This window comes from Lithobates pipiens, unplaced genomic scaffold (assembly GCF_037356315.1).
Source record: "Lithobates pipiens isolate NorthernLeopardFrog02 unplaced genomic scaffold, aLitPip1_a1.2 Scaffold_1, whole genome shotgun sequence".
Lineage (NCBI taxonomy): Eukaryota > Metazoa > Chordata > Amphibia > Anura > Ranidae > Lithobates > Lithobates pipiens.
The window spans coordinates 163116043-163128724 of NW_027507685.1; the positions used below are offsets into that span (position 1 = coordinate 163116043).

At 39.4% G+C, this 12682-nt stretch overlaps 1 protein-coding gene across 4 annotated transcripts in view; it reads left to right on the forward strand.

Annotated features, from left to right (window-relative positions):
• NEK6 (NIMA related kinase 6) overlaps positions 1 to 12682 on the forward strand; it is a 345952-nt gene that overhangs the window by 271748 nt on the left and 61522 nt on the right. For all 4 annotated transcript variants that reach the window (XM_077478833.1, XM_077478836.1, XM_077478835.1 and 1 more), the window contains one exon: positions 7003 to 7097. In XM_077478833.1, coding sequence (XP_077334959.1) covers positions 7003 to 7097 — 95 coding nt within the window. The remainder of the gene's footprint in view (positions 1 to 7002; positions 7098 to 12682) is intronic.

A 12682-nucleotide genomic window follows, 5' to 3' on the forward strand; every position in this document is an offset into this window, starting at 1 on the left:
GTCCTGGCTATGAACTTCCTTATTCTAGTCCGGTCGTACGTCATCACGTTCGAATCCATCGCACTTTGGTGTGATTGTGTGTGGCCAAGTCCGTTCATTCGGAAAGTCCATCGGAACTCCGCCGAAAGTCCGTCGGAAAGACCGTCGGACCTAGTCCCTTGAAAAGTCCAGTCGTGTGTACGCGTCATAACACTCCTGTCTTGAACTCCTGGCAATGCTGCTGTCCAAATGAGTCTCTGTTGCTCCGTTAACCAATCCGTTGGCTACAATGGCTAGACATATATCCTGTGGAAGCCTGTTCCACATTTTCACAGCTGTTACTATAAAGAATCCTTTCCGTATTCTAAGAATACAATTCTTTCCCTCCAGATGCAAAGAGTGCCCCTAGTCTTTGTCTCTAAAATAAACAGTTTTCCACTGAATTTCTATGCAGGCCGTTTAAAAATGTGACCATATTCCCTCTTAATAGCTGAGGTTGTAAATGTTCTTTACTAATTTACTAAATTGATTTTCTATGTACTCTTTCCACTTCCTCATCATCCTTTTTGTAAACTATAAACCAATTTTTAATTGCATTTTAAGATGTGGTTTTACTAATGCTTTTTCCAAAAGGAAGATTAAAGAGGAATTTAGAGATGGAAAATGCTTTAAGTCGCTCTCTTGTGTCTTTGCCTTTTTGATACAATAAAATATCTTGCTCTTCTATCTGTTACTACAGGATATTTAAAACATTTTTTTTAAAACAAACATGTCATACTTACCTCCTCTGTGCAGTTGGTTTTGCACAGAGTGGCCTCGGTCCTTCTCGTCTAGGGTCCCCCAGCGGTGCTCCAGGCTCCTCTTCTTCTCGAATGCCCTGTTGGAGAAGTGCTCTCCCTCGGGGGGAGTCATGCAGGCGTGCTTCCATGTCCTGCTGCTGTGTCCATTGACACAGACAGCAGGACTCGGCTCCGCCCCCAGCTCCCGCGTTATCGGATTTGATTGACAGCAACGGGAGCCAATGGCTGCACTGCTATCAATCTATCCAATTAGGACTAGAGACACCGGCTGGAGCGGGTGTGCTCATCCCAGGCAGAGAAACGATCAGGCTCAGGTAAGTAAAAGGGGGGCTCTGAGGGACTGGTGCCTGGGGCTCAATACATGGAATGCATTGAGGTGAAAATCCACGTTTGTTTACAACTCCTTTTAAGCCTGTAATCCACTTGGACACCCAGAGTCTTTTACATCATCGGATCTACCATGTTTATTCCCCTACATTCTGCGATGCATTAAGGCTCGTACACACGATAAGAAAATCGGAAGTAAAATTTCATCTGACGAACGATCTGCCTATTTTTGGATTGTTAGTTTGGTGCTTTCGACAACCAATTACAAATCTTTGGATGACATAAACTGTATGTGCAGGCTATAAAAATTTTATTGTATGTGAACACAGCGTCCTATTTTTTCATATAATTAGCACAGTTTTCGTCCGAAAAAAATATTAAGAGCAAGACTACGCATGCGCAGAAACAAAAGAATACATACAAAACAATTCAACACATGACATCACTTCTGAAGTTGAATTCAGTCATTTGAGAATTTTCGTATGAAAGTAACCTCTTCACTTTTCGACATGAGACTAGCATGCTACAAAAAACTGACAAATTGAATCTGATAATCTGATCGTGTGTACAAGGCTTTATTGTTTTTAGTCCTCAAGTGAAGAACTAATTTGCTATGAAATTGTCCAAATAAACAGTGCATCCAATTTATCACTTAAGTTAGAAATGTCTTTTACCCATCATTGAGCAGAAATTGGTTATTTACCTAGTGCTATTTACAAACAGAACCGTTGGATGGCCATTGCAACTGTTCATACCTGTGAACTGAGTTGCCTTTGGACAATTCAATTAACAGACACTGTACAGAGCTGAACTGAGGGGCTCTGTACCTTCGGATCTCTGTGGTTGGTCATAAGGCAAAACATCAGAGAGTTCACAGATATAAACAGTGCAGTGTATATGTCTGTGAGCACTCTACTTCCTCAGTTAAAAATAGGAACCAATGATTGAAAGAGTCATTTATTAGGGCCAGAGCACAACACAGATCACGGCAGCAGCAGATAATCATAGATTTTTTTAATCCCTTTTTCAGCTATGCTGATCTACAGCTTGCCTCTTTGTGTGACCTGTATAATTACATTTCACCTCCTTTATCCTGCACATCTGCATTTTAACTCCCTCATCTCCATCCCCCCCACTAAATTTGACCTGTAGATTAACAAATGTATCTCCTTCTCCCTCTGTGTATGACCTGTATTGAGTGTATCAATACTAAATTCCCAAATTCCATGTTTTTTTTTTTTTTATTCTCTTTATTGAAATTTTGTTTTGCCCTTGAGGTATAAAACAGGGCCATTTTACTTTAATAGAAAGTAAGGGGAATTTTTATTTTTTTTTCAAAGTTGGTATTTTTTTTACTTTTTATAGCAAAAATTATGTTTTTTAAACATCAACAAATAAAACAAATAAAGCTCTATCTGTCTTAAAAAAAAAAAAAATTAATACAGTGTTGTCTGACAAAGTAATTGTCAGTCTAACTATCACAGCCCTGAAAACTGAAAATGGCCTGGTAATGAAGGAGTATTAGGCTGGATTCACATCTATGCATTTTTAGTGCTTTTTGCATTTTGTAGATTTGCACTACAGCACATTTAACATGTTTTTTCTATGGAACACGTTCTGTAGTGCAAATCTGCAAAATCAAAAAGCACTAAAAATGCATAGGTGTGAATCCAGCCTTACAGGCCGGTAAAGGAACTTTTACCACTACATAGCTTTGTTTCATCTGCATAGATAGAATAGTCTTTTTAATCCAAACTCCCCATAGTTTATAAACTGACTACAAAACTGAACCTTGGGCTATGTGACAAAGAACATTACATAATTCAGAGTACGAATCATTAATCACTAATCACTGAATGTGATCTTTTAGACAGATTTCAATCCATTTAAAAAGACTGAATTTTCGACGCATATAGAATGTAATTTACACATGGTTACCCTCAGGTAGACAATGTGAAATACTTTAGCAATGTCCAAATTTACTATATCCACAACTAAAAACAAATTCTACCCTCTCACACCCAACTCTAAGCATTTCGTTCTTTTTGTAATTTTTTTGTGACGTGTAAAGCAGAGTCAATATTCCAGAAAATAAAACCTTGGAGTTGCCTCCCCTCGACTTAGTCTAGCACTCAAAACTTATTAAGACTCTACCACTTTTCATGCATTCTATCATTGGTCCAAGGACCACGAAAGCTGGGTCATGCCCACCCCCTTCCAATTATCTGTCTACTTGGTCCATACCATGCCAAACTCTGGCACCAGGAAGAAAGCAACCACAATCAAATTTACAGCACCACAATCATGATGACACATTGATGACACATTGTTCTGTCAGCCCTCGTGATGATGGAATCACTTATTACCAGCACTTGTGCAGGCCTTTCTACATTACAACCCCTACTAGATGCTTTTCTCTTTTGCCTGTTATAGAGAACAATAACACCTAGGGCGTCCACTTCTAGGTTTATCACCTTCATATATTCACTTCTCTTGACAAATTTGTTTGGATGCTCAAACACAGTCCTGGCCTTCTGTTTTTGAGAACCCCTGCCACACCCCCATGACTACTGTGACCCAGGTCCCTACCAGATCAACCTTCCTAAGGCCTCCACCCTCTACATTAAGAAAAATGCCTGCCTAGTAAGAAAAATACATATTCTTCTCAAGGTTATTTATTTCCCTCAGTGTTGCAATTTAATCCTCCAGGTCTCTAATGCAAGCTTCTAAAGAAAAGCAACTTGTTCAAGTCTGCCAGAGGTATTCACACTTGAACTGTTGCTTCAGTATGTATATGGCATACTGTGCTATGAACAAAACTTTAAACTTGCTACCACTGATAACAGTTCAGGTATGTGTAATACTTATTTAAAAAATGTTACTAAGAAGTTTTAAACTCCTATGATTTAACTCTCACTTAGTTCAAATCCTCTTGGATCACAAGCCACTCTGGTAGCAAGCTTTCTGACTGTTGGCTGCAGTCATTGTTGGATCAGTTTAACATGCTAAATAAACAGAATCCACATGTTTTTTAAGAGCATATTTTTACTGAAAGATTTGAATTTTACAAAAATAAAATAATCTTTGTTTTACTTTATTTTTCTTTAAAAAAAATAGCAGTTTGTAGTTAAATTTCCCTTGGTCTAACTTAAAAGTAGAAGATTAGAAAAACATGAAGTGGATTCCCCATGGGGTTTTTTTAGCAGCAAAAAAGAGACCGTTATTGATAAAATTGAAATATTTTTATTGATCTAAAAAAATAATGATCAAAGCCATTATTGAAATGCGAACAATTGGTTTAAAATTCGAGCTCCATTGTGCAAACAAATAATTGGATGAAAGATACATGCATTGCTCCAGACAATAATTACCAGAAAAATGCTAAAACAGTATTCAAATAATATTCCCCAAAAATTTACACCATCTGATAAAAGGCACCCCACTACTCGAAAGCATTTGGGCCTTATTGGAGATTATGGTCTTCTTCAGGGAGGAAAAAAGGAAAAGGTGGGATGGCTTGATCACATTTCTGCGAAATATCAAGAAGGAAAGGTTTGAACATTTTGTAATCAATTATTATTTTTACTTTATTCATGACATGTAATATTTACCTTTTCCATCAAATCTCTTCGCACAAACCAGAGACTTAAGAACATTTAAGTTTTCTCCCTACGGGTGGTCCTGGGCCCCACCGCTGAGATGCTGGATCCCACACTTCCCACCACAGTGGGGGGGGGAGATGCCCCCTTCGGTGGGAAGTGTGGGATCCAGCATCTCAGTGGTGGGGCCCAAGACCACCCGTAGGGAGAAAACTTTTTTGGATCAATAAAAATATTTCAATTTTATCAATAACGGTCTATTTTTTGCTGCTAAAAAACCCCATGGGGAATCCACTTCATGTTTTTCTAAAACTCTGTACGGAGTGTGCAGCTGGCTCAAAGTCATTTGTTAGGTGCACTTTCTCTTTATACTAAAAGTAGAAGATTATCCAAAAATTAGGCATTTTTAAAGAGAATCAGTCATAGCTGACCTTATGCAAGAGTTTACACATTTAATCTTCTACTAGAACTGAAGCCAAACCTTTTTGCATATTTTGGATGGAGCAAAGGAGGGTTGTTACCCCTCTCACTTTTTTGCCATATGTTTTTCATTGCTGAGATTTCCTTTCACTTTCTATCCCAAAACCTCAACAAGAAGTGTAAAGTAATCTCCCCAAAGTGAGGAAAATCACTGATAGTCACCAGAGTCACAAAAACTAGTGTCCTTATTGGACGATTTCCCCTCTATTCCTTTTCTGGTGACTGCTCAAAATTTGTGATTTTCTTTCATTTTCACTGATAATGGTCACCCAGATAAATCTCCCTAGAGGGAACAAAGACCAGGATAAAAACCTGACAGGTATTCTAATTCCTCTCGACTCTATAAAACATGTAGCCTTTGGTTACACTTTAAAATTGTAAAATTGTGTAGGCATAAAGCAATGCTGACACTCCAAAAACATTGGCCAAAAAGCACTCTGCCATCCTTGGATCTTTGCTACCTTGTAGAGCTATGTCCTCCTGGAGACTCTTTACCTCCAACACTTTCAGATGTTGGATGTCTGTGTGTGGTTCCATCCACTAAATTTCATGTCACCTATGTGTCTTGTAATGATTAGTGGTCACTGTGTGGAACCACAGTATACAGTGGGGAACCAGACATCTGACAGGTCCAGAAGTATGCAGATGATAAGATTCTGCAGGAGACCATAGCTCTGCAAAGGAGCAGAGATCTAAGTTACGAGCTGTAGGATGGTTGAGTATTAATGCTAATTTGTTTACAGAGTGTTTCTTGTCCAAAGTGTTTTTGTAGTGACAAAGTCACTTTAATCATAAAATATACAATTATAAAAATTTATATTTACAAAGTTTACTTTTAAACTGCCAATAAACGCGAGAAACTTTCAGTTCCATTTATTTTTAAATTGCAAAGCAATCTACATAAAATGGTGGATTAATCAATTGCAAGAAGATGGGATCAAAAATGCCCTGATTGAACCCAGCAAAAAATATCAATTGTGCACTTTAATGCAGTTGATACATTGGGGGTCCATAAAAAATGCATGGCACTGCAATGCATTGCACCCCACTTTATGCAATACCAGGTATGGCACACTTTGTGAGAGAATGTGCCCTTTGAGGGTCCCAGTCTGTAAACACGGGGGCATTTGTTAGTATAGATCACCCAAGGCAATCATGAAGGGGAAAAAGTAAGAGGAGCCAAAAGGACAGGAAAAAGTTAGCAGTCATGGTAAGAAAGAGAGAAAGATAATGTACCCGACGAAATAAAGGGCACATGGGAAATTTTTTATATGTAAGAAACGCATATAAGGTTATCTTGAGCTTTAAGCTTTTATTTAGGTGAAATAAAAATGAATTTCCCCTTATCTGTAGTGTTAACCTCAACTATTCTGTTGATAAAAAGTATTGCTTACCTTGATATGAAGGTAACATTATTTACTTCTATCGCTTTCTTAACTTCGTGAGCTCTCTGAATTTTTTAACAAGATTTCCAGTCCACTGAGCATAAGATCTAATACAAGTTAGAACTTCAAAGCATTGTTCTCTGTGTGAGAATAGCACGTTTATTTTACGCAACGTGCTACAGCACCAGCTTCATACCCCTTCTTTTTCGATAATGCTTTTTTATTCTTTTATACACTTTCAATAAGACAGATCTGTAACAATACTTTCATGAGTAATCTCTAAAGTGGATTCTATGACTACCTTTCTTTGGCTATTTAAAGGGCATGTATATTGTTGGAAAAAATATTATAAAGTGATGGTCAAAACTTTACACAGCATTTTATACAATAGCATACAACATTGTGTGTTTAATGAACTCTTCTGTATTGCAGTGGGAACACCTTATTACATGTCCCCCGAGAGAATTCATGAAAATGGCTACAATTTCAAGTCAGATATTTGGTCCCTGGGCTGCCTTTTGTATGAGGTAAGTATTCAAGTACATGCAGAAAATAACTAACCTTGTGGGGGTTTTTTTAGTTTTAAAGAAATGAACTAAAGGGTGTTTCCACTTCCAGCAAGAAAAGGTGGAGAATCTCTAGAGTTCAAAATGAATGTCCAGCAGCATGAACTGTATTGGCTCTCTTTACGATCAAAGGTTGACAGTTGGTTTGAAGCGGTCCACAGCTGTTGAGCATATCATATATTAAGAGTTGGGGATATTGCCAAATGAGATCATTTAAATCACATTGTTTTCTCTTTTATAAGAACTGTTAAACTTTTAAAGGAAAAAGTCCTACTTAGGAACAAACCACAAAGGAAAAGAAAAGCCTCTTCTGCATGTCCCCTTGATTATCTTCATACTTTCTTGCTAAGTGCTCTATTTACACTATATGGTCAAAAAAGTTTGGGGACACCTGACCATCACACCTTCGTGAGCTTGTTGGATATTCTAAATCCATGGGCATGAATATGGAGTCCTTTCCCACCTTTGTAGCTAAAACACAAGAAGAGTGCAGGCTGTTATAAGGAAGGACTGGCAACTCACTGATAATGCCTTTGGATTTGGAATGGTATGTACAGCAAGATAATATAAATGTGATGGTCAGTTGCCCACAAATGTTGGCCTTATAATGCATTGCAAGAGAATAGGTTTTATCAATTAACTGCTATGCCCAATTCAGAAAAACAAAATCGAAAAAATGAGAACTTGAGCCATGTAACTCCTAGAAAATGGTCCTGCTTTACTGCTCATTCTCCCAATGCAAGTCTGTTCACGTTGTATAGATGTGTATTAAAAAAAAGGTTCAGTTAAACTGTATGTGCATCTAGCCTGTGTGAACTAACTAGCTGATGTGAGAATGGGGCAAAATCGTATATACAGTATCTCACAAAAGTGAGTACACCCCTCACATTTTTGAAGAAATTACACTTTGCTACAATGTAAAGTAGTGAGTGTTCAGCTTGTATAACAGTGTATATTTGCTGTCCCCTCAAAATAACTCAACACACAGCCATTAAAGCGGGAGTCCGCCGTTTTTTTTTTTTTTTTTTTTTAAAGCCAGCAGCTACAAATACTGCAGCTGCTGACTTGTAAAATAATGACACTTACCCTGCCCAGCGCGCCCACGATGTCGGCACCCGAAGCCGATCTCTCGATCGCCTCTTGGGTGCTGCTGCCGCCATCTTGGGTATGGGAATCAGGAAGTGGAGCCTTGCGGCTTCATTTTCCGGTTCCCTACTGCGCATGCTCGAGTCGCGCTGCACAATAAGGATGGTCCCCGCTGTCTCTGGGATCCGTGTGTTTCCCAGCAGGCAGCGGGGGACCTTCGGAAAGGGGCATAGATTCTGTGGAAAGGGGCATAGCTTCTGCAGAATCTACGCTGGAAGTGGGTGCAGATACCTGTACTGTACAGGTACCTGCACCCCCCTCCCCCTGAAAGGTGCCAATTGTGGCGCCGGAGGGGGGGAGGGTTCCAATGAGCGGAAGCTCCACTTTAGGGTGGACCTCCACTTTAATGTCTAAACCACTGGCAACAAAAGTGAGTACACCCCTAAGTAAAAATGTCCAATTAGCCATTTTCCCTCTCCGGTGTCATGTGATTCATTAGTGTTACTCAGGTCTCAGGTGTTAATGGGGAGCAGGTGTGTTAAATTTGCTGTTATCGCTCTCTCACATACTGGTCACTGGATGTTCAACATGGCACCTCATGGCAAATAACTCTCTGAAGATCTTAAAAAAATATTGTTGCTCTATGTAAAGATGGCCTAGGCTATAAGAAGATTGTCAAGATCCTGAAACTGAGTTGCAGCATGGTGGCCAAGACCATACAGCGTTTTTTACAGGACGTTCGACAGCGTTTTTTACAGGAAGTTCGACTCAAAACAGACCTCCCCATGGTCAACCAAAAAAGTTGAGTGCACATATCCAGAGGTTGTCTTTGGGAAACAGACAAATGAGTGCTGCCAGCATTAGTGTAGAGGTTGAAGGAGTGGGGGAATCAGCCTGTCAGTGTTCAGACCATACCCTGCACACTGCATCAAATTGGTCTGCATGGCTGTCATCCCAGAAGGAAGCCTCTTCTAAAGATGATGTATATGAAAGCCCACAAACAGTTTGCTGAATACAGGCAGACTAAGGACATGGGTTACTGGAACCATGTCCTGTGGTCTGATGAGACCCAGATAAACTTATTTGGTTCAGATAGTGTCAAGCATCTGTGGCGGCAACTAGGTGAGGAGTAAAAAGACATGTATGTCTTGCCTACAGTCAAGCATGATGGTGGGAGTGTCATGGTCTGGGGCTGCATGAGTGCTGCCGGCACTGGTGAGCTACAGTTCATCAAGGGAACCATGAATGCCAACATGTACTGAAGAAAAGCATGATCCCCTTCCTACGGAAGACTGGGCCACAGGACAGTATTCCAACATGATAACAACCCCAAACACACCTCCAAGATGACCACTGCCTTGCTAAAGAAGCTGAGGGTGAAGGTGATGGACTGGCCAAGCATGTCCCCAGACCTAAACCCTATTGAGCATGTGTGGGGCATCCTCAAATGGAAGGTGCAGGAGCGCAAAGTCTCTAACATCCACCAGCTCTATGATGTTATCATGGAGGGGTGGAAGAGGACTCCAGTGGCAATCTGTGAAGCTCTGGTGAACTCCCTGCCCTGTTAAGGCAGTGATAGAAAATATTCACACTTTGGGACCAAGTTGGACATTTTCATTTAGGGGTGTACTCATTTTTGTTGCCGGCAGTTTAGACATTAATGGCTGTGTGTTGAGTCATTTTGAAGGGACAGCAAATTTACACTGTTATACAAGCTGCACACTCACTACTTTACATTGTAGCAAAGTGTAATTTCTTCAGTGTTGTGACATGAAAAGATACAATAAAATATTTACAAAAATGTGAGGGGTGTACTCACTTTTGTGAGATACTGTATATACAAAATGGCCCTCAGGGTATGCAGGAAGATGGACGCTGCCTAGAGCTTGGCATGCATTCTACTTGTTGGGCTGAAAGTGACAGCAACATCAGCTTGATGCGTTTCGTCATCAATAGGAAACGTTATCAAAAGCAGACTTATCTCACTTATGTTTATATTTGTACCATTGTTTGTCACTTATTATTACATTAGTGGCATTCACATTTTGTCACAATTTTTGGGATATTATTATGTTATAGCAAGAGCTGCCTGAGATTAATTGATTATTTTCTCTTCTGGTTAAATGTTCTTCATGTATTATGAGCAGTAGTAAAGGAAAAACATTCATAAAGATCATAGAGGGACTTCAACTTTAAATGTATCTAAACCATTATGTTTAAATTAATGTCTTGCTTTTCTCCTGAAGCCAGTGTTTTTTTTTTTTGATAATCTCTATCTTTGTTCTGCTGCAATAACTATACAATCAGAAGTTTGGGATATTTTTTTTTATTTTTTTTAAAGAATCTGTTTTCTGCTGATCACTTGGTTCTCAGTGCTCCATGAGCAGAGAGCTAGTGACTGTCAGTCACTGCTGTCTTCTCTGCACTACCGACCCCCCCCCCCCCCCCCCCACACGCTCACTGGAGTACTGGGTTGGGGAGGGGGCAGGAACAACTGGCTCAGGCTCTCATCAGCTCGCTTAAAGGCTGTGCCAGGTGTCGGTGTGTTTTTTTTTAATGAAAATCAGTATTAACAAATTCAACTCAAACTAATGAATGTATCCAAAAAAGTCTTGCCACAGAGCAACATGCACCCAGTTATATTGCAGGCAAGCGTGGACCAGCCCACAGCAGAATTATATATGTTTCTATTCTCATTTACTTGCAAATCACAGCCTTGTTCCCTTTGCATAGCCTCCCTGATCACAAACTCCTTACTCTCTTCACAACCCTCTGATAACCTGCTTTAGGACTACATGTCCCATAATTTATAAATTGTGTGCGCAAAAGCCACTTTACATAAAAAAAATGAAGACATTGAAAAATAACATGAATTGGACTCGAATCGAAAAATGAAAATATTTAACATGAAATTCTACTTGTCTATGGCCAGCTTCATACAAACATATTATTTCACACAGACTCTAGGCCTTTTGACTGAGCAGAAAATAAAAATCTGGAACGGCGAAAGTTTTCTCTTTCTTTCTGATTTCAATAAGAACTACAGACACCAAGAACGCCTGGGAACAAGAAACAATTTAACAATTTAATGTATACTCATCTGCTACATATACAGAATACTTTATTGCTGGGACACAAACTCACCACTTTTGCTTTCCATAATAAGCACTCTCATATACCATAAAACCCAACCATACAGAACAGTGGAAGCTGATGAGATAATTAACACTCCAGCATGGGAAAGGAGGAGGAAAATGACCCTCTTGCTAGACTTTAAGGTCTATTTGCTTGCAGGCTGTTTTAGCCAGACTGCCGGACAAATTCAAGTCACAAATAGTCTGGCTTACATTTCCTTTGATATAGCTGAACGTGATGACCTGAACCTCAGCAAGAAAGCCTCATAAATTCTGACTTAAATAAGCAACAATTTGGAGTAGAGCAAAGAGACTTAAGGCATTTTGTGTTTATGCCTAATAAGTGTTCATGATGCAGGCTTTGGACTACATTTTGACATTTTGATTAGAACAATTACAGCTGAATGTCCAGATACCCTTTCATAAATGGACCCACCACTCAGGCGGCTGGTTTAGGGAAATTGGGAATTGCTGTGTTTTTTGCGTAAATTGCCCGTCTTGTTAAGACCGATAAAGGCATTGCTTGCAGCAAGACAGGAGAAAACTTATTTTTATCTTCTCTGATTTATCTATATGACAGACTCCCCCAAATCGCAGAGAACATGTCATGCCTAGGAGAGGGGGGGTGCTATTAAAATTTGCGACTGGCTGTGGAGTTTGTGGAAATGACAGGGAAATGTAATAATGTGTATTAAAGTGGAGTAGAGAATGAGGAAATATGACTCGATTCAGACACTAATGATGATGTTAAAGTTAACCCTGTAGATTCTACTGCAGCAGGCAATAAAGTCGACAAGCCTATGTGCCGCAAGGAGAGGCAGGCCTACTCGTTTAATGGTCAGTTTTGTACAATCCAGATGATCAGAGCTCTTTCTGCACTTCAAGGTCATGATGGGAACGATAGGAAAGTTTGCATAGAAAGCACATAAAGACAGAGAGATGGTCTTTGTGCAAGCCAATACTCCAGCTCACGCATCCAGTATCTAAATATATACTCAATAGAAGCATTATCTTCGCCTTGTCTTCTGCCTGATTACCCACAGATCTCGCCTCCAATGACCAGCATGTGGATACCTTAGTGGTACACTTTACATTAAGAAAAAAGTAAATAAAATTAAATAAATAAACTGTAAAAAAATGGCTATATTTTTGCAGCAGGTTTAATTTTTATTAAAAATGCCTACTGGAGTATACAGCAGGTAAAATAAGTATTACATACATCACCAATTTTCTAGGTAAATATATTTGTAAAGGTGCTATTGACATGAAATTTCCACCACATAAGTAACAACCCATGAGATCAATACATACAAATAAAAAAAAAAA